The 22,880-nt window shown below is 41.8% G+C and overlaps 1 protein-coding gene across 3 annotated transcripts in view; it reads left to right on the top strand.

Annotated features, from left to right (window-relative positions):
• Nucleotides 1-22,880, top strand: part of PTPRQ (protein tyrosine phosphatase receptor type Q) — a 212,322-nt gene that overhangs the window by 97,616 nt on the left and 91,826 nt on the right. For all 3 annotated transcript variants that reach the window (XM_043547169.1, XM_043547172.1, XM_043547163.1), the window contains 4 exons: nucleotides 16,782-16,950; nucleotides 17,757-18,050; nucleotides 18,393-18,668; nucleotides 20,624-20,775. In XM_043547169.1, coding sequence (XP_043403104.1) covers nucleotides 16,782-16,950; nucleotides 17,757-18,050; nucleotides 18,393-18,668; nucleotides 20,624-20,775 — 891 coding nt within the window. The remainder of the gene's footprint in view (nucleotides 1-16,781; nucleotides 16,951-17,756; nucleotides 18,051-18,392; nucleotides 18,669-20,623; nucleotides 20,776-22,880) is intronic.

The following is a 22,880-nucleotide window of genomic DNA, read 5'->3' as shown; positions in this document are numbered from 1 at the left end:
TTTTTATATCATTTTTTTAGATTTTAGTTCCGAGAAATTCATTTACTTTTCTTTGAATCTTTAATGTATCAGAAAAGATTAAACCAACTGTACAGTAAATGTCATATTCTTCTTTCACTCCCACCTCATCACAAGATAATTTTGATTTTTAGCATATGTGATACAGCATGGCCAGAGGGCAGCAGGAGAGTGTTAGATGGGACCCTTATTCCCTGTAGAGGGAAGAAAGTTTGCTATAGATTAATTAAAGCACCTGAAGCCAATTAGAGCACCTGAAGCCAGTCACCTTATAAAAACCCACTGCTTCAATCAGACAAGAGGAGGAGTTGAAGCAGAGTGGTTTGGTGTTGGAGTAGAGAGCAGTTTGGAGGAGTTGAAGCAGAGTGGATTGGTGTTGGAGCAGACAGCAGTTTGGAGGGAAGCAGAGGAGAGTTTGGAGAAGTGCTGCGGTGGGCTAAGAAGACCAAGACCCTAGGTAAAGGGACACCTGGTTTGTGCAGAGGGAGGGCAGGAAGCCCCACAAGTTGAAGGGCAGGAGAGGGAAGTAGCCCAGGGGAAGGAACCTCTAGTTCAAGTGGTTTACTGCTATCCCTGGGGCCCTTGGGCTGGGACCCGGAGTAGGGGGTGGGCCCGGGTCCCTCCCTCTCCACTCCCCTCTCCTCCTCTAGGACACTAGTGGGGCAGTTAATACCCCAGTTCAGGGGCAAGAAACCCCCCCAAGAATAGAAAGCGTGAGACCCTTCATAGTAGTGCCAGCAATTTGCCACACATATTATTAAATGGATCAGTGCATTAGCCTAACCTTCACCTCGAAATTATATTTGTGGTATCCTGCAATTTCAAAATTCCTGTGCATCTCAAGGAGCATTTATGCTATTAAGCATGAGGAGACTAATGCATACAAAAAAAGAGTAAATTTCATGCAGAATAAATGATCCAGTGTTCTAGGCTGCAAAGTGAAATTATATGTGCCTAGTGAAATGATATTCTTGTTCATATATGTTTTTAATGTATTTTTTGTGCAATAATGAATATCAGAAGATAGTGTTGCCATAGGGAAGGATAGAATACTGCCTCATGTTCTGTTACTCTTCAGTAAATGTCTCTCCAGAAAACAGTTTTTCTTTCTAACATAATTATAACATATTATTTTAAAACACAGGAGACAAATAGGTTTAGTCTACTGCAGGGATCGGCAATCTTTGGCACGCGGCCTACCATGATAAGCTCCCTGGCAGGGCAGGCCAGGCCGGTTTGTTTACCTGCCGCATCCGCAGATTCGGCCAATTGCAGTTCCGACTGGCTGCGGTTTGCCCCTCCAGGCCAATGGGGGCTGTGGAAAGTGGCGCAGGCTGAGGGATGTGCTGGCCGCTGCTTCCCACAGCCCCCAGTGGCCTGGAGTGGCGAACCACGGCCAGTGACAGCTGCAATCGGCCGAACCTGTGGATGCGGCAGGTAAACAAACAGGCCTGGCCTGTCAGGGGGCTTACCCTGGGAGGCCGCGTGCCAAAAGTTGCCGGTCCCTAGTCTACTGTATTAAAGCATGGGAGAAATTCATTTGTTTATCTGTTATGAATCTGGGCATTAGGATGTCGTTTATTGTGTAGGTACTTCTCATGCTCATCTTAACATTATGCATGATATATGTTAACTAGGGCTGTTGATTAATTGCAGTTAACTCATGCAATTAACTCAAAAAAATTTATTGCAATTAAAAAAATCACAATTGCACTGTTAAACAATAGAATACAAATTGAAATTTATTAAATATTTTTGATATTTTTCTACATTTTCAGATCTATCTATTTCAATTACAACACAGAATACAAAGTGTACAGTGCTCATTTTATTTTTATTACAAATATTTGCACTGTAAAAATGATAAAAGAAATAGTATTTTTCAGTTCACCTCATGCAATCTCTTTATCATGAAGGTGCAACGTAGAAACGTATTTTTTTTTGTTATATAACTGTACTCAAAAACAAAACAATGTAAAACTTTAAAGCCTACAAGTCCACCCAGTCCTACTTCTTGTTCAGCCAATCGCTAGGAGAAACAAGTTTGTTTACATTTATGGGAGATAATGCTGCCCACTTCTTAATTACAATGTCCCCTGTAAGTGAGAACAGGTCTTCACATGGTCGCAAGATATTTATGTGCCAGATGCGCTAAAGATTCATATGCCTTTTCATGCTTCAGCCATCATTCCAGAGGACATGCTTCCATGCTGATGACGCTTGTTAAAAAAATAATGCGTTAATTAAATTTGTGACTGAACTTCTTGGGGGAGAATTGTATATCTCCTGCTCTGTTTTACCTGCATTCTGCCATATATTTCATGTTACAGCAGTCTTGAAGGATGACCCAGCACATGTTGTTTGTTTTAAGAACACATTTACTGCAAATTTGACAAAATGCAAAGAAGATACCAATGTGAAATTTCTAAAGATGGCTATAGCACTCAACCCAAGGTTTAAGAATCTGAAGTGCCTTCCAAAATCTGAGGGGGATGGGGTCTGGAGTGTGCTTTCAGAAGTTTTAAAAGAGCAACACTCTGATGAAGAAACTACAGAACCCAAACCACCAAAAAAGAAAATCAACCTTCTGCTGGTGGCATCTGACTCAGATGATGAAAATGAACATGCATCAGTCTGTGCTGCTTTTGATTGTTATTGAGCAGAACCCGTCATCTGCATGGACACATGTCCCCTGGAATGGTGAGTGAAGCATCAAGGGACATATGAATCTTTAGCGCATCTGGCATATAAATATCTTGCGAAGCCAGCTACAACAGTGCCATACAAACGCGTGTTCTCACTTTCAGGTGACATTGTAAACAAGAAGCAGGCAGCATTATCTTCTGCAAATGTAAACAGACTTGTTTGTCTGAGCGGTTGGCTGAACAAGAAGTAGGACTGAGTGGACTTGTAGGCTGTAAAGTTTTACTTATTTTATTTTTGAATGCAGGGTTTTTTGTACATCATTCTACATTTGTAAATTCAACTTTCATGATAAAGAGATTGCCCTAGAGTACTTGTATTAGGCGAATTGAAAAATACTATTTGTTTTTTACAGTGCAAATATATCTAATAAAAATAAATATAAACTGTACACTTTGTATTCTGTGTTGTAATAGAAATCAATATATTTGACAATGTAGAAAACATCCAAAAATATTTAAATAAATGGTATTCTATTATTAATAGCGCAATTAATCGGGATTAATTTTTTTAATCGTGTGATTGATCACTATTTTTTTAAATTGCTTGACAGCCCTAATATTAACTATTTTATTTTATTTTATTTTATTTTATTATTTATTATTTGTATAACCATAGTGCTGAGTAGCTCTATTCATGAACCAGGATATAAATTTTTAATTGTTTATATCCATGTCATTCAAGAATGTATATAATTTATTTGTTCTTTATATGCAAACATAATAAAAAAATATAATTTTCCTTAAGAAATTTTTGGTTAAAAGTTTTGTGTTTGTAGAAGAAAAAGAAGAAATGTAAGGTTGTGAAGACAGCAAAGTACAAAATATGAAATCTGATGTATGTGGCATAATTTTACAGTTAGTGCTTACTGGATTTAGGTATTTATTTTCCTGAAGATATATGTTTACATGTCACTCTGCAAATATAGGTCCTGCTCCTGCAATCTGCTCTGTGCTGGCCAATCATCGCACTCATGAGGACCCCATTTAAATTTGTGGGGTTCTGTATGAGTGTAAGATTTTGCCCTCATAGATCTGATTGCAGAATGGGAGCCATAGAGAAGACTCATTTCATGCCCCAAGGAACTCACAATTTAATAATTAGCATGTGAGTTAGCTAGAAGCACGCTGGTCGCACATTCTGATAGGAGTAAAATTAGACCTATTAGTTGGGTTTGAGTTTATGGATGCATGCCTATCGGAAATATGACTGTAAGTATACACATCAAATCATCCCCTCTGCTTCTCTTATTTGCTAGTCCTGTGAGCAGGCCATGGTGTGCATAAGTGTCTTATTCTCTTTGAGAACAGGGTGAATGGGGTGATGGCACAATGTAAACCTATGACCTCAGAGAATCCAGACTTCAAATTGGCATTTAATGTCAGTTACAGCCCTCATTCTGAAGGACTGTTTAACCTTTTCATCTTGAAAAAGTTTGTTTTTAAATGTTTTTTAATTTAAGTTACTTTTTTCCTTTGCACATTTTGCATGTCCATGTTTCATTTTTTCACAGCGGTGCTTACTGCATGCCCAGTGTATGCTTCTAACTGATCATAACTTCTAATGTGGTTCGCTAAAAGTTCATACCTTGATGCAGCTATTTTTCTGAATCCATTTTATCCTATGATAATCAGTACCAGTTCAGATTCTGTACATCTTTTTACTTCTGTAGCAACAGCTTTCATGAATTTTCACATAATAAAAACACAAACACACAATGAGAGATGTCATTCCACCATATAATTTCTACATCTTACAATTTTAGGAACTTTGTTGGTTGCTTCAAATATTCTTTATATGGCACCTTGTGCTAGAAAAAGAAATCTATCCATATACTTTATTCTACAAACCATCGCTTCTGTGGTTGAAAACAAGTACACATCGCTATTTATTGATTCTCCTCTACAAAAAGTCGGCAATGTTCTGTCACTAGCTCTAACTTTTTACTTCTACTTTGGTTAACCGTAATTGCTAAAAGTTTGTAATGCCCTTATCTCCATATTTGAGCATTGATTTAGAAGCATGCCACAATGAAGATAAAGATGGTGTATTAATTTTTCTTTTGATAAAGATACTTTTTGTTTAAATGATTCAAAAGCTAAGCCAGAGAGTTTAGAAGCCCAGATAACTTGGGTTTTCCACTTTCTTTACCTTGAAAATTGATCTTACACCTTCACAATTACCTGCCTTTACCAGTAAGGAAACTTCATGTATGTTTTTTGAAATGAACTGAATGCCTGTCCTGTTTTACCAAATTTTGTATTTCTTTAATCAGAGCTGGCAATAGCTTTCTTAGGGCAGACCTGCAAAACAGTTTTTTTTTACCTCCAAAATATTACCTATTCCTGCACACCAGTGTCACATATGCACAGAGCTGACCTGAGATTTGCAGGAAGGATTAGAGAGATGATTATTTGGAATATACCTCAAATTTAACTAACTAGTTTACATAAGTGTGTGCTGGGGTAGGGAAATCTTTGGTCTCAGTTTCCTACCACAGAAATGGTGCTCAGCTGCTTGTTCCTTTCAACCCTAGTGACCAGTTTAGACTTACAAGGAAAAGGACTAGAAACCCAGAGCCAGATTGTCAGATGGCATAAATGGACAGAGCTACACTGATGGAAGTGAAGCTATGTCAGTATACACCAGCAGAGGATCTGACCCATGCTTCTGTCTTAATAAAAGTTGAGATTCTCCTTTACATGTGTAGCTCCTCTTTAAAGCTAGGAGTCCTGTGGCTGTCAGCTTTATCAGGTCCAAAGCTCAACTCTGCCTTAATATATTGGTTATTTACAGATAAACTTTATGTACTGATGTTCTAGCTGAGTTTAAATCTTTTTCTCTTAAGGTGAATGACCTAACCAAACCTCTTTTTCCATATTTATATTAGTCATTTACATTTATTTTGAGTAACTTAAATGCATTTTAACTGAAGTTTTAAAAGGCATACTATTCCCTTGATTTCATTTAAACTAAATTATTTTTAAAAACCATTGTTAGAGCCTCCTTTAAATAGTATATCATGTATTTTAAAAATTCCTTAATAAAAAAATTATCAAGATATTTCTGCTTCTCGCTGATGTTCATATGGATCTTTTGGGGGGGGGGCCTGACATCAACAACAACAAACATGCTGAGGCCCACTCCTCTGCCCTGCCCCTCTTTTCTGTTTCTCCAGGAACTCTCCTGCCTCCTCTCTCTCTGTATCACTTCCAACTTGGCTGCTGCTGTTACTGATAAACACTCTTTTTGCAGGCCCTGGAGAAAGAGTATCTACAAAACAGTGAAGCCCCCACATCCAGTAAAGCACTTATGTATGTGCTTAACTACAAGCATTTGAGTGGTTCCATTGAAATAATGAACTACTGTTATATACTCAAAGTAAACAAATTTTAAAAATAGAGGAAAATAAAAGAATATTTTTCAGTATCGTAATTAGTGAAGGTCACTAGTAACAAGAATAGGCACAAAACTTTCAAGTGAATGTGTCATTTTAACTAGTTTCAGAGTAACAGCCGTGTTAGTCTGTATTCGTAAAAAGAAAAGGAGTACTTGTGGCACCTTAGAGACTAACCAGTTTATTTGAGCATGAGCTTTCGTGAGCTACAGCTCACTTCATCGGATGCATAGCATATCGTGGAAACTGCAGAAGACATTATATACACACAGAGACCATGAAACAAAACTTCCTCCCACCTCACTCCCCCGCTGGCAACAGCTTATCTAAAGTGATCCTCAAGTAGAGCCATTTCCAGCACAAATCCAGGTTTTCTCACCCTTCCCCCCCCCCCCCCCCCGCCCCCACACACACATACAAACTCACTCTCCTGCTGGCAACAGCCCATCCCCCTTTGAAACCCCTCTTTATAATGCGCATGATAATCAAGGTGGGTCACCTCCAGCACTAATCCAGGTTTTCTCACCCCCCCTCCTTTTTCCAAAAACCACACACACAAACTCATTCTCCTGCTGGCAACAGTGTGATGATGGCCCCACAGTATGCCAACATTTTTATGGCTGATTTAGAACAACGCTTCCTCAGCTCTCGTCCCCTAACGCCCCTACTTTACTTGCGCTATATTGATGACATCTTCATCATCTGGACCCATGGAAAAGAAGCCCTTGAGGAATTCCACCATGATTTCAACAATTTCCATCCCACCATCAACCTCAGCCTGGTCCAGTCCACACAAGAGATCCACTTCCTGGACACTACAGTGCTAATAAACGATGGTCACATCAACACCACCCTATACCGGAAACCTACTGACCGCTATTCCTACCTACATGCCTCCAGCTTTCACCCTGACCACACCACACGATCCATCGTCTACAGCCAAGCTCTGCGATACAACCGCATTTGCTCCAACCCCTCAGACAGAGACAAACACCTACAAGATCTCTATCAAGCATTCTTACAACTACAATACCCACCTGCGGAAGTGAAGAAACAAATTGATAGAGCCAGAAGAGTTCCCAGAAGTCACCTACTACAGGACAGGCCTAACAAAGAAAATAACAGAACGCCACTAGCCGTCACCTTCAGCCCCCAACTAAAACCCCTCCAACGCATTATTAAGGATCTACAACCTATCCTGAAGGATGACCCAACACTCTCGCAAATCTTGGGAGAAAGGCCAGTCCTTGCCTACAGACAGCCCCCCAACCTGAAGCGAATACTCACCAACAACCACATACCACACAACAGAACCACTAGCCCAGGAACCTATCCTTGCAACAAAGCCCGTTGCCAACTGTGCCCACATATCTATTCAGGGGACACCATCACAGGGCCTAACAACATCAGCCACACTACAAGAGGCTCGTTCACCTGCACATCCACCAATGTGATATATGCCATCATGTGCCAGCAATGCCCCTCTGCCATGTACATTGGTCAAACTGGACAGTCTCTACGTAAAAGAATAAATGGACACAAATCAGATGTCAAGAATTACAACATTCATAAACCAGTCGGAGAACACTTCAATCTCTCTGGTCACGCAATCACAGACATGAGGGTCGCTATCTTAAAGCAAAAAAACTTCAAATCCAGACTCCAGCGAGAAACTGCTGAATTGGAATTCATTTGCAAATTGGATACTATTAATTTGGGCTTGAATAGAGACTGGGAGTGGCTAAGTCATTATGCAAGGTAGCCTGTCTCCCCTTGTTTTTTTCCTGCAAACCCCCCGCCCCCCCCCCCCCCCAAGACGTTCTGGTTAAACTTGGATTATTGCTGTGCACATTGTAAGATGAGCTGTTGCCAGCAGGAGAATGAGTTTGTGTGTGTGGTTTTTGGAAAAGGGGTGGGGTGGGGGGGTGAGAAAACCTGGATTAGTGCTGGAGGTGACCCACCTTGATTATCATGCGCATTATAAAGAGGGGTTTCAAAGGGGGATGGGCTGTTGCCAGCAGGAGAGTGAGTTTGTATGTGTGTGTGGGGGGGGGGGGGGGGGAAGGGTGAGAAAACCTGGATTTGTGCTGGAAATGGCTCTACTTGAGGATCACTTTAGATAAGCTGTTGCCAGCGGGGGAGTGAGGTGGGAGGAAGTTTTGTTTCATGGTCTCTGTGTGTATATAATGTCTTCTGCAGTTTCCACGATATGCTATGCATCCGATGAAGTGAGCTGTAGCTCACGAAAGCTCATGCTCAAATAAACTGGTTAGTCTCTAAGGTGCCACAAGTACTCCTTTTCATTTTAACTAATTCATCCAGACACTTCTATCCACATAATTGAAATTTTAGTGCTATCCTTTTTATTTTCTTTGAGATTGCCTCTTGATGTTCAGTGATCATAACCTTGAGAGAGTGAGGGTGTGGAGTAGGATTGTTGGTAACATTGTTTCTTGCCATTCTCTCTCTTTCTTGGAATAGCATTATGGCTTCCTATGGTTTACCAGGTGTTTATTGTTCACTACGCATACAGCCATACACAAAGTGAAAAAGAGCCTGGAGATAGGGAAGGTTTGTCTTTACTGCAGTGTAAGCTCGAGGTATAACTTGAATGTTGTCCTTAACCCAATTTGCATCCATGTACAAAAATCTCTAGCCCGAATTAAGCGTGTTTTACAGTCAAGCCCGCTAGCCCACAAGGGGGTGTGGGTTGACACCTGAGTGCTGCTGAACCTTGAACTAGTAACTCAGGTGCTGGGACTCCCCCAGTGCGTTCCCAAAATTTCCAGTCCAGGTTATTTGCTGTGTCTATCCACCCCGCCTTCAGAACAGGGGTTATCTGCAGCCAACATAAATACCCCAATTCAACATTCAGACCCCTGCTTTGCCCGGGGCTCTCCTCATCTTTAGTGTTTGTTCTAGCTCTGCTATGAAATCCCTGAAGCCACTGTACCACCGGGCAAAGCACCAGAACTCCAAGTCTGGGGAGACCTCAACAAGTTCACTGCACTACAACCAGTTCAACTGCGTGTTCTCCAGTGCCCCAAGTACGGACCCCATTTACACCCTGGAGAGATCAAAGGCCCCTGGGAAAGTTGACTGAGGATGGAGGACCTTTAGGATGACCCAGAGCCAGGACTCTCACCTGCCACAACGATCTTAGGTGAGGTGGAGCCTGATGATCACCAGTGGATGCCACTCCAACTCACCCAGGACTCCAGAGAGGAAACAGAGAAACAGATCAGGGAGAAATGGGACAGGGAGAAAACGGCAGATGAGCCAGTGTTGTCTCAGCCAGGTGAGGACTCAATTCACCATTGTGGTTATGGTTGGGGAGAAATGCCATAAGGGGCCCATCATTGCCTGTGTAGGACCAGTCTCTACTGGGGGATGTGTAGGCTAGGGCAGGCAAATGCCAATTATAGTTTCCTTCTAGACATGGAAACGACCATTTCCACTTCCCCCTCCCAGCCTCCATCCTTCCCCCCGAGGCATTTAGAGGGTGCGCTTCAGCTACTGGTGCGTCTGCATTCCTTGATGGGCATGGTAAACCACCACTCCACTCCTGGGCACCCATTAATGGTGCCTCTTCCATCCCTGCTGGGTGTGGCAACTATCATTATGCCTTACTCCTACCGCTCACCCGTACCCCAGTCTCCAATTCCTCCTTCCCCCTGCATCTACATAGGATCCAAGCTGGATTCCAAATGAACAGAGATTTATTGTAAAACACACTGCTGTATGTGCACAAACCAAGCATTATTAATACAAGTATACAAATGCCTGTGAAGGCAGGATTGGCGATGAGTGCAAGCAGTTGCTGAGTGCATATATAGTAGTGTGCACTCTCTCAAGCTGGAACTAGAGTTCCAGCATTCAAGGAGACAGTCCATACCACTGTTCCCAGGTTACGTAAAGCACTTATATTGTTGGTATGTTCAGGAAACCTGGAAGTTAGCAAAGGAGAGATGGAGCCAAGTGAAGGGAGGCCTTGAGATAAAGGTTTCCACTTATACCTTGCTTGCGATGCACAAAATTAAAGGGAAGATATTTTCCGTTTTTTTTTTTTTTTACCATGGACAGAAGGTTTACGTACTGTTTCTCTGCTTTACAGGCCCATCTGCACAAGTACATATCACCCACCCTTGCAGAAGGTTATTGACCGTCAATGCTGGGCTACTGAATCAGAAAGCAGAAGGAAGAAAACAAGGGACAGCCTGCTGATGGAGATGCATAAGGACTTTGGAAGGTGTCACTGCCTTTTCTAACTTCAGAGGCGGAAATGCTGGAGAAGGAGTGGCAATTCCAGGCTGCAGCTGAGAGGATGCTGAAGAAAAGAGCACATGATGACATAGTACATCGCCAATGACCATGCCATGGAAGAGCAAGACACCCAGCAGCAGTGTGAGGAGAGTCAGAAGCAAATGGTCATGTTTCTGAGCATTATGGCCAGCAGGTGCCAGAACAACCTGGCCCCTGTACCAGCCCAGGTTCAGCACCAGACTCATCCTACAGCCACACGCTCTCCTCCATGATCCCACAAGCTGCAGCCAGCAACCTCAGGATGGGGCGGGGTTCGTCAGTTCCTGTAGGAAAGCGCCCATGGTTAGGTTTACCTTCATCACCCCACCCCCGTGCAACAATGGTGGAGTGATGACCATGTGCACTCTCCATACATGTGACACGGCACAGTGCCACTTGTGTGCATGCCACTTGGCTTAAAGCAGCAGGACTGCTAGTGTGATTTATTTTGAATAAAATCTTTCTTTGTTGAATCCTTTGTTTCTGTGAGTGCTTTGGCCGCACTAGAGAGGGAGGGGAACTTAACACAGTTTTATTCCAGCATCACCATCGCAATAAATGTACTTTAAGAGAAATCTTTCCTGTGGGAACACTGACATAGACCAGCTGCCTCTGCTGCTCCTACCCAGCAAGGGGAACTAGGAACTGGACAGGGAGGAAAGGATTGGGCCCCTGGAGTTGCCATCTCTAGCCTCACACCAGCTGCCTCTGCCACTGTAAACCCAGCATGGAGACTAGGAGAGCTGGTTGAGAAAAAGCCATGGATCCCACCCATTGTTCAAGAGTTGGATCCAGGGCTTTCCAACAGACTGCAGACAGTCAACATGTGTGGAAGTGAGGTGCTGCAGTAAGCTTCCAGGTGAACACTACTTGCACCCATATGACTAGGAGGTACAAAAAATGTTTTCCTGAAATACATCATGGAAGTTTGGAAGGAACAGCTTGGAATAGTGCAGTGCTAAGAACCCCAGAAGGCAAACTCCTTCGCTTGAGTCAGTACCGCAACCATGTGAACACAAAAAGAACGAGGAGTACTTGTGGCACCTTAGAGACTAACAAATTTATTTGGGCATAAGCTTTTGTGGGCTAAAACCCACTTCATCGGATGCATGCAGTGGAAAATACAGTAGGAAGATATATATACACACAGAACATGAAAAAATGGGTGTTGCTATACCAGTTCTAATGAAACTAATCAATTAAGGTGGGCTATTATCAGCAGGAGAAAAAAAACTTTTGTAGTGATAATCATGATGGCCCATTTCAAACAGTTGACAAGAAGGTGTGAGTAACAGTTGGGGGGAAACTAGCATGGGGAAATAGTTTTTAGTTTGTTTAATGACTCATTCACTCCCAGTCTTTATTCAAGCCTAATTTAATGGTGTCCAGTTTGCAAATTAATTCCAGTTCTGCAGTTTCTCATTAAAGTCTGTTTTTGAAGTTTTTTGGTTGAAGAATTGCGACTTTTAGATCTGTAATTGAGTGTCCAGGGGGGTTGAAGTGTTCTCTGACTGGTTTTTGAATGTTATAATTCTTGACGTCTGATTTGTGTCCATTTATTCTTTTGCATAGAGACTGTCCGGTTTGGCCAATGTACATGGCAGAGGGGCATTGCTGGCACATGATGGCATGTATCATATTGGTATATGTGCAGGTGAACGAACCCTTGATGGTGTGGCTGATGTGATTAGGTCCTATGATCGTGTCCCTTGAATAGATATGTGGATAGAGTTGGCAACGGGCTTTGTTGCAAGAATAGGTTCCTTGGTTAGTGTTTTTGTTGTGTGGTGTGTGGTTGCTGGTGAGTATTTGCTTCAGGTTGGGGGGCTGTCTGTAAGCAAGGACTGGCCTGTCTCCCAAGATCTGTGAGAGTGAGGGATCGTCCTTCAGGATAAGTTGTAGATCCTTGATGATGCGCTGGAGAGGTTTTAGTTGGGGGCTGAAGGTGACGGCTAGTGACGTTCTGTTACTTTCTTTGTTGGGCCTGTCCTGTAGTAGGTGACTTCTGGCTCTGTCAATCTGTTTCTTCACTTCAGTAGGTGGGTACTGTAGTTTTAAGAATGCTTGATAGAGATCCTGTAGGTTTTTGTCTCTGTCTGAGGGATTGGAGCAAATGTTGTTGTATCTTAGAGCTTGGCTGTAGACAATGGATCATGTGATGTGGTTTGGATGAAAGCTGGATGGCTGATGTAGCCTTTGTCGTGTGGCCTCAACGTAGGCTAACGCAAGTGGAGTACTTCATGTATTCTAACTGGAACTAATAATGAAGTGAAGACAAGCCCAGAGCAAGAGAGAATAGAAAGAAACTATACTAGCAAAGCAGTGCCACCACCTTATTCTTAAGATTAGAAGCTTTGTGATGTCTGTATATCACTGGTTATGACATTATGTAGCTGGAAATGCTTCCTGGGCCAAGAAGAATATTGTTTTCTGCACATGCTTTCATTGGTTGTGTGTATTGCTTACAGTTATCTGCTCTTAATAATCTGATACTTTGCTATTCCAAAACTTCTTTGTGTGTGGACTAAGGAAGGAAGCAGAAGAAGAAATTTTTTCAGCTGTAGCTTCAGTTTGCCAAGAAGTCCTAAGCAGTTTGCTTTCATCTGCAGCCAGAATTAATTGTAAAATGTCCTATAATGATGAATCCCCAGAATACAATTAGTGCAAGTTACATTATTTTGCAAATTGCATCCCAGTAGCTCTTCGTGTCACCCTCATTATCTGTGCATGCTTTTCTAATATTTTGTCATGTCATGAGTTAGAGTTATCTGCCCCTTGGCTGCCAGACTAAATGGTCTCCCTTCTAAATAGATAGACAAAAGGTGAGGTGAGGTGATCTGTTTTATTGGACTAACTTCTGTTGGTGAGAGAGACAAGCTTTCGATCAACAATGAGCTCTCTACAGCTTGAAAGCTTATCTCTCTCACCAACAGAAGGTCCAATAAAAGAGATCACCTCACCACCTTGTCTCTCTAATATCCTGGGACCAACACGGCTACAACTACACTCCCTTCAAAATAGGGTTTCAATGAACCACCAAATAGTGTTTTGTTATAGCTTTCAGGTAGGTTCACTACAGCATTCTGTGCCCAAATGCAAAACTGTTGAGAAAATATAAAGATACATTTTTAAAGCGTTGCATGAGATTTATAGCTGGTGAACTATTAAATCCAGAAGTTAAAACTCTGTTCAGTACTTGGAAATTTTATCTTTAAAAGTCAGGGTATTAAGTCCTGCCCTTTGTCTGATGCCCTGCATCAGAAACAAAGGGAATGGTGCTCTCATTCACAAGTGATTCACTATCTTTCTATAGCTGGACATCAGAAAATTTAATTTAAGTATGTTGTGCCTGATTCTCCATTGCCCTGAATCTTGTATAGTCATTTACACAGACTCAAAGTGAGATTCCCACTAGCATTAACTTTAATCAGCTACATCAGGGGTTCTCAAACTGGGGGTCATGACCCCTCAGGGGGTTGTGAGGTTATTACATGGGGGTCGTGAGCTGTCACCCTGCACCCCCAAACTCTGTTTTGCCTGCAGCATTTATTATAGTGTTAAATATAAAAAATGTGTTTTTAATATGTAAGGGCCGGGGGTCGCACTCAAGCTTGCTGTGTTAAAAGTTTGAGAACTACTGAGCTACATTGAGGCAAAAGGCATTAACTTGTATCTACCCTCGGGAAAAGGTTTTGGTTAGGTCTGGATTGTTGTTGGGCAACTCTGACCTACCCTCGTCCTCTTTTCCTAATATAGACAAATTGCAAGTCAGGGTTCAGGTACATTAATGGGCTGGCATAGACATTTTTCTTGTTCCATTTGTCCTGCACCTGTTCAATGTACCAGAAGAGGACTTTGTGTTCCAGTGCTGTCAATGTAGGTATTTCACTGTAATAACTTTGGGCTAAATTCAGCCTTCAGATATTCACATGCAAATCTTATTGAAGTCAATGGGAGTTTGGCCCTATGTTATTCACAGAAGTAAAATAGTTTCACCAGCATGAAAGTAAAGAAATTAGTCAAATATTAAATTAAATGTATGTGGATTATGACATAGGGGTAATAGACATTAAGATTATTTGTTGAAAAACTAAAAGCCTTCACAGGAGAGGTCACAGCCAAGTTGGTAAAGAATCACAGTGCCTCCTTTAGAAAATGGTATTGCCATTTTTTGCAGTTTCATAATGTTTCATCATCAAATGTGCACGCACACAAAAAAAATCTCATTTTAGTAAATCAGCTAGTTCTGTAAATATATATTGCTAAAAAACAAAGAAACTTCTTCACTCTCCCCTTCTATTGCTGCCCCCCACCCCTTTTTTAACAAGACATAAACCCCAGTAAGTTAACTCTGATTTTAAGGAACTGTTGGTGCTTGTAGGGCCAAATATTGGAACTAAAAAGCAGCCCAAATGGCTGGACTGTGCACTTTACAGGATCTTGGGAAGAATCCTGTCCCTCTGGGGACACATCACAGCTGCCTCTAAAATATAAGGGCAATGTTAGTCCTGACCACTAATGCACATGCTCACTGCTCTATAGAGAAGAGTGGCTGGTGGATATGCATAGTCATAGAATGGGACCTGTCTCTCTACCCTGAATACAAGGTAGAGTCACAGGAAGTCCTGGCAAAGCAGAGTCTGACTGCCACATGGGTGCATGTCCCCTAAATAGGGTCCCTAATTCCTGGACCACTGCAGAATTGCATGGTTCTGCTGGGTCATCTTCCTTTCAGTCACTGATGATTTGACCCATTGAGATTATTTGAATTTAATAGCTCTTACATAAAAAAATAATTTTTTCTCTTCTGTTTCCAAATTGGTAGAGTTATAAGCAAAGTAATGTATGGGTTCCCTCTGGTGGGTGATGTAAAATTCAGTTATTGTAACAGTCTCTATCAGTTTGAATAAAGTGTTTGACATTAATACTGAAGAAAGTCAGGGACTTTAGTCCTGGTGGGGTATCTTTTTGTCAATAATTTGTAGTTGGTACACTTCCTGGTTTTTTTCCCCCTTGATATGTGTAGGTACATTCACTCTACAGAATATTTTTTTCTAAAAAAAAGAAATAGTGGATAAACAAAGCCAAGTTAGAAGGAGACTCAGCCATATAAATGTGTAATGTCTACATAGGAAACTAGATAGAAAAGATATAAACATGGCTCCATGTCTAGTTGGCAGCCAGTATCAAGTGGAGTGCCCCAAGGTTCGGTCCTGGGGCCGGTTTTGTTCAATATCTTCATTAATGATCTAGAGGATGGCGTGGATTACACCCTCAGCAAGTTTGCAGATGACACTAAACTGGGAGGAGAGGTAGACATGCTGGAGGGTAGGGGTAGGGTACAGAGGGCCCTAGACAAATTAGAGGATTGGGCCAAAAGAAATCTGACGAGGTTCAACAAAGACAAGTGCAGAGTCCTGCATTTAGGACGGAAGAATCCCATGCACCGCTACAGACTAGGGACCGAATGGCTCGGCAGCAGTTCTGCAGAAAAGGACCTAGGGGTTACAGTGGACGAGAAGCTGGATATGAGTCAACAGTGTGCCCTTGTTGCCAAGAAGGCCAATGGCATTTTGGGATGTATAAGTAGGGGCATTGCCAGCAGATCGAGGGACATGATCATTCCCCTCTATTGGACATTGGTGAGGCCTCATCTGGAGTACTGTGTCCAGTTTTGGGCCCCACACTACAAGAAGGATGTGGAAAAATTGGAAAACGTCCAGCGGAGGGCAACAAAAATGATTAGGGGACTGGAACACATGAGTTATGTGGAGAGGCTGAGGGAACTGGGATTGTTTAGTCTGCGGAAGAGAAGAATGAGGGGGGATTTGATAGCTGCTTTCAGCTACCTGAAAGGGGGTTCCAAAGAGGATGGATCTAGACTGTTCTCAGTGGTGGCAGATGATAGAACAAGGAGTAATGGTCTCAAGTTGTAGTGGGGGAGGTTTAGGTTGGATATTAGAAAAAAAATTTTCACTAGGAGGGTGTTGAAGCACTGGAATGCGTTACCTAGGGTGGTGGTAGAATCTCCTTCCTTAGATGTTTTTAAGGTCAGGCTTGACAAAGCCCTGGCTGGGATGATTTAGTTGGGGATTGGACCTGCTTTGAGCAGGGGGTTGGACTAGATGACCTCCTGAGGTCCCTTCCAACCCTGATATTCTATGATTTATTTGACTGCATAAAAAGGAATCAGTGTGGCTGACTTGAGCGTTAGAGAATTGAAGTGTCTGTTTATGATTAGTAAATGGTCTGATGAGTTGTGTGGGTGGATGGATGGATAGATAAATAGAGAAAATGAAAGTAATAAAGAAATACTAATTTATTTGTAAAAGATGATATCCTTCTCCTTTCTTTTCCTTAGAATTTCTCCAGCCAAGACATTGACAGTGGTGTTGACAATAAATCTCTGTCTGCAGTATTAAACAATTTGGCAAAATGCAGCTACTATACGGTGTGGTTAACTGCAGACACTGCCTTTGGAAATGGAAACAAGACCAGTGAGATAATGCACGTGTATACAGATCAAGATAGTATGTAAACATCTCTATTTTAAATTTTCAAATGTACGTCCAAGCTTTTCATTATGAAATAGTTCTAGAACTTTTAAATATTATTGCATTCTTTGGGATGAAAAGGTTAAAAAGAAGTACTACAGTGAATGCCATTTTAAAAAACTGTTTACCATACTGTAGCATTTACCTTTGCACGGGTTTGATGGTATTCTCTATGCCTAGAATGGGGATAGATCATTCTCATGAACCTTAGCATTAGTATCTGAAGGAGATCTTTGTGTCAGATTGAGCAGACTCTTAACTCCACGTTCCATTTTGAACCTGTCACCATTATTTTCTCCACTTTAACTATCAGGATAACCATTCTCAACACAAAACCCTACAGTTTAGCCTCTCTTTGGCCCATCTAGTTTTCATGGCAGTTTGAGAGTAAGCTTAATTATCAAGCAACTAATCTTTAACCCTTCCTAAAGGACATTTTGATCTGCTGAATCTCTTCTTTTTGTAGTGTAGCATCAAAAGCAGTTTTTCTTCTCTGGGCACAAAGACTGAGAAAATCTATCACAAAGATTTTCTCCCCTTAATAATTAACATTAACTACAAATAATTATGTATATATACATTCAAGATGCTTTGTTTTTTTATATCAAAACATAGATGATCAAAGAAATGATTGTTTTATTTGTAATCACTAAAATAATGTAATAAAATATTGAATACATAATGTTAGAGATTAAGTTGATCCAATAGCAACACTTTGAGTGTTTATTTTTGTTACTTATATCAAATTAACATATCTTTATTTTTTGCTTATTAATCCCTAGTTCCAGATGGCCCTGTTGAAAGTCTGACATATCAAAATGTTTCTTCAACTGCTATAAATGTAAGCTGGCTTCCACCATCCCAGCCAAATGGTATAGTCTTCTTCCTTGTTTCGCTAAATTTGTGGGATACACAAACAGACAGTGAGCTATTGTCTCTCATTACTTACAATACAAGTGTGCTTTTGGATAAACTGGAGAAGTACACAGATTATATTCTGAAAATCATTCCAGCAACAGCAAAGGGATCTTCTAAAATGCACACTGTGAAACTGCACATCAAAACTGAAGAAGATGGTAGGTTGAGGATTTTTTTTATTGCCAAAGAAATTTATTAAAAACAAATAGCCTTCTAAAAATTCCTGATCATTAGATTGTTTTCTTATGAAATAATGTTACTGATCTACTTGTTAATTTTTTTGTTTGTCAAATTAACTAATAAAGCAACCCACAATAACTGTTGTCATGCAGATTTATTGTAGTGCTTCATTAAGACCATGAAGTTGAAGTTAACATTGATAAGAGAAGAAAGTTAATTGATATTTAAAGATATTTTCCACCATAATTCACCTTTTTGTGGGATAATTTAGGTTTTTTGGTTTGTATGTTTTTTTTCTGTTTTCTCATTTCTTGTTATAGTCCCTGAATCTTCACCTGTAATCAGAACGTATAAGAATCTTTCATCTACCTCAGTTATGTTGTCCTGGGATCCTCCTCGCCAACCAAATGGTATCATAATAAGTTATGATTTAAAGTTATATGGACCAGAAAGGAATGATTCTTGGTCTACCTCCAATAATTCTATCATTCTAGAAGATCTTTTACCATTTACACTGTATAGTATTTTTGCTGCTGCAAGAACTATCAGAGGACTTGGTCCATATGCTACTTTTAACTTTTACACGGATGAGTCAGGTGAGTGATAAATAAAATCATATGATGCTCTTTGGAAATAAATTATGAAATAGAGGATACCAGAGCTGGTGCAAAGATGTAGGGCTTCCATATGGCTGATTCTATCTTGGTGGATCCCCTAAAATCTTTGGGGCATGGGGCCAGACACACCACTGCTTCTGTAGAAGGCAGGGAGACAAACCTGCAACATCTGGGGGACAAGTTTAGAGTGAATGCTGGGATTTCGTCCTTCGTCCACATTCTGCCTGTAGGTTTTACTGTAGGGGAGGACACACTCTGACCGAAGACTATTTAACTCTCACTACTATGGGCCTATATTAGTTTATTTCTCAAATTACACAAGAAAATAAATTTGAGGTGCCCAAGAATGGTGGCATTCAATGGCTCATAGGAGCCCCTTTTAAAAATTCTGCCACCAAATTGAAAGGAAGCGTGTGAGATTTCCCTGCCTTTGGCAGAGTTCACCCATTATAGTGCTAAATTATCTTTGCTAGAGATTACTTTTAGCCTTGGGCTTATAAGAATACCTGAAGATCAGTTTCTTTTTGCCTTTGGAATGCATCATAATTTGCCAAGTGTCAATTATTTTTGGGGAAAAACAACCAACCACCCCCACCCGGAAAATATTCCTTAAAAATACTCACAGAACCTTACAGGGTTTTTTTCACTCCTTGCTCTATTTCAGATTACATTGCACACTGCCATCCCACTCGCAATATATATATAATGCACAAAGTAGAGAGGGGAAATATGTGTATATATATTAGAAAGCACTAATCTTAATTCTAGTAATCTTAGATGCTACTAGTAACAATAGTAGGTACTACATTTTAGGATACAGGTATGATACTTTGGTTGTGTACCTTTCAAACTAGACTGATTGAAGTGCTAGATAAGACTATTTTCAGAGTAACAGCCATGTTAGTCTGTATTCGCAAAAAGAAAAGGAGTACTTGTGGCACCTTAGAGACTAACCAATTTATTTGAGCATGAGCTTTCTTGAGCTACAGCTCACTTCATCGGATGCATACTGTGGAAACTGCAGAAGACATTATATACACAGAGACCATGAAACAATACCTCCTCCCACCCCACTCTCCTGCTGGTAATAGCTTATCTAAAGTGATCATCAAGCTGGGCCATTTCCAGCACAAATCCCCACCTTGATTATCATGCACATTGTAGAGGAGTGGTCACTTTGGATAAGCTATTACCAGCAGGAGAGTGGGGTGGGAGGAGGTATTGTTTCATGATCTCTGTGTATATAATGTCTTCTGCAGTTTCCACAGTATGCATCCGCTGAAGTGAGCTGTAGCTCACGAAAGCTCATGCTCAAATTAATTGGTTAGTCTCTGAGGTGCCACAATTACTCCTTTTCTTTTTGATAAGACTATAGTAAATAGTCTAGTGGCCCTTTGGGATGGAGTATGTGATCTAATGAGTCTCTTTCATACTCTCTAGAGCACTGGAGCAAATTGCCTAGGGAGGTTGTGGAATCTCCGTCATTGGAGGTTTTTAAGAACAGGTTAGACAAACACTTGATCTAGTTATATTTAGTCTGCCTCAGTGCAGGGGACTGGACTACATGACCTATTGAGGTCCCTTCCAGTCCTACATTTCTATGATTCTGTAAGAGCATCTACTCTGTTTTTTACCAAATGTTTTCATACTTCCTTGGTTATGAAAATATGCTTTTGTTTAAATGACAGACAACATGAATAGATTATCCCATTCCTCACCCTTACTTTCTCCAACAACGTGCATCTTTGGTAAGCAGAGTTGATAACAGGCAAATGGGGCAAGAGTGAAGAGTTGTTGGGAGCTCTTTGTTAAAAGTATAGCAGTACAATATTGGTTCGGTTAAGCTCAGACATGATCTTTTTCTCCTACAAAGTATTCATATTTGCCTAAAATTAACATTGTAAATTTGAACTAACGAGCATTTTCTCCCACAGTGCCATTAGCACCTCCTCAGAATTTGACTATTTTCAACTATACTGCCTACTCTGTGTGGCTAAAATGGAGGCCAAGTCCCCAGCCAAATGGTGCTATTAAGAGCTATAGTTTTAAGATTCATGAAAACAAGAGTCAAACCATATTTTATCAGGTATGTTTATAATATTTAGTAGTGTTTTAAGTATTTGAAAAAATACATTTGATTTTTCTGGCTATCTGACTCATGTCTCAAAACCAAAAATATGTAAGGCCTTTTATATGCCTAGGTATGTCCTGCATTAATCAAAACTGTATGAACTCATAACTTAGATATGGTGATTTTCTTTTTCCCCCTAATGTTCCTTTATAAAAGACACTGATAAAAGATGTTATGGAAATGCATGTATATTGTGGGCTAAATCATATCCCTTAAGACACAGTCCACAGTGAGGGACTGTGTGGAGCTTCACACTCCTCCTCCCTCAGCTATATAATGTCTGTTGTGGGGGAAATGCACCTGTTGTTTCTTCGTAGTGCACTAATCGGTCCCAACCAGGGATCTAGGCGCCTTTGTTCTAGACCCTGCACATGTGTGTAATTGAAAAGACAGTTCCTGCCCCAAGGCGTTTACAGTCTGCTATTATAACACATGAAGGAGTTCCCAGGATCCTGCAGGGTTGCGGGGGACATCATGTGGTCCTGATAGAATAGGGACAGAGCAGTTTCTACGTCTGTGCACAGGGAATTCAGTTTCGCTTACCATTATGCAGGACAAGTGAAAACTCCTCCATTGCACATCTGAGGACAGGCCATAGGGAATCTGACAGTAGGCAGACTCTGCATGACAGTAGACAGAGTTAAATGTGATAGAGACCAGCAGTGGCACTCTGCTGAGATGTGTGTGCCACACACAAAGCTTCTTTCACGTTGTCACAAGAAGAGTAGTACATGCAAGAGAGCAGACTGTGCGGAGTGCAGCAGTGGGACAGGCAGATCAGTTCATGCAGAGGGAGATGGCAGCATGTAGTGGGTTAGTGGTGGTTCCTCCCCCTCTGGGTCAGTGGGGTCCGCCTCACTACGTCACTGGGAGTCACCCACAATTAGGGAATTAGCAACAGCCAGGCTGTGGCCGACTGTACGGGCAGAGCGGTAGTCAGTTAGGGTCTCTACCCTGCAATCAGGGCCAAGGAGCAAACAGTTATGGGTCCGCAGTTGGGGTGGGTGTAGTCAGGAGTCTATGGCTCGGGTCTGTATTCAGGGCCAAGCAGCAAGAGGGTCAGACATCTTAGCTCTGGCAGATGGCCGACAAACACAGGCTCCTTGGCCTAAAGAGGAGGGACTGCCACCCCAGGGGTGAGGTGGCAAAGGGTAGGGGGATGCAGGCCCACCCGACTCCACTGCGTCCCAGCCCAGGGCCCTAACAGGGGCAGAATGGGCTGCCACTGGATCAGTGGTGAATCCAGCCACAACACGCTGACCAGATCTCTGGCAGCAACGCAGCCAGATTAAGTTGGCTGCCCCAGGGCCACTTCCTCCCCTCATCTCAGGGTGTACCTGGATCCACAGGGGGTCCTTTCGCTTGTCTGGATAGAAGGCCAATGGTAGTCCCAGTACCTCCTCCATGGCTTGGTCAGTGGGTGGCTCCAGCAGCTCTGGACAGTCCTTTGTGCCACAGGGGTCTGCTGCAGTCTCGCAGCTCAGGAGCAGGTAAAAGGCATCTGGCTCCTTCGGTGGCTGCAGCGCAGCTGAGCGCCGGGACCTGCTCTTTATACTTCCTGTTCCTCCCTCTGATTTCTGGTGGGAGGGGCAAGCACAGCCTGGCTCCGCCCACCAGGGTTCACAGCTTGGTCCCTCTCGCCCTCTGGCTCAGTGGGAGGCCACTGTGCCTCACTAGACAGCTAAGTTGTATAATTAAACATTATTTTGAAAAATCTACCTTTGTTTTCACAGTAGAACTGAACAGCTCTCCCTACTGCTTTTACAGTCCCATGAAGAGATGGCTGTGAGTGCTGCAGGAACAGCTGTTACCAGGGATAGCCTGTACTCTTGCATCGCTGCATGTTTCTGTGTCACCCAAAATAGTCTCTTGTCTCAGGTAGGGGAGAAGAATTCACCCCTATCTCTTTCTCTCCAATTGCTGGAAAAGGGCTGGAGGGACAGGAGGGGCATCATGCCATAAACAAGCAAAGATGAAAAAGTTAGCCAAAGTGACACTTCAAGCTGGCACCAACCTGTTATATGGAAATCCTTCCCTTCAGCAGAGTCTATATCTGAAGA

The sequence above is a fragment of the Chelonia mydas genome, chromosome 1 (genome assembly GCF_015237465.2).
Source record: "Chelonia mydas isolate rCheMyd1 chromosome 1, rCheMyd1.pri.v2, whole genome shotgun sequence".
NCBI classification, from domain to species: domain Eukaryota; kingdom Metazoa; phylum Chordata; order Testudines; family Cheloniidae; genus Chelonia; species Chelonia mydas.
Note: the sequence above shows the minus strand (reverse complement) of the source record. Positions and strands in the feature narration are given on the sequence as shown.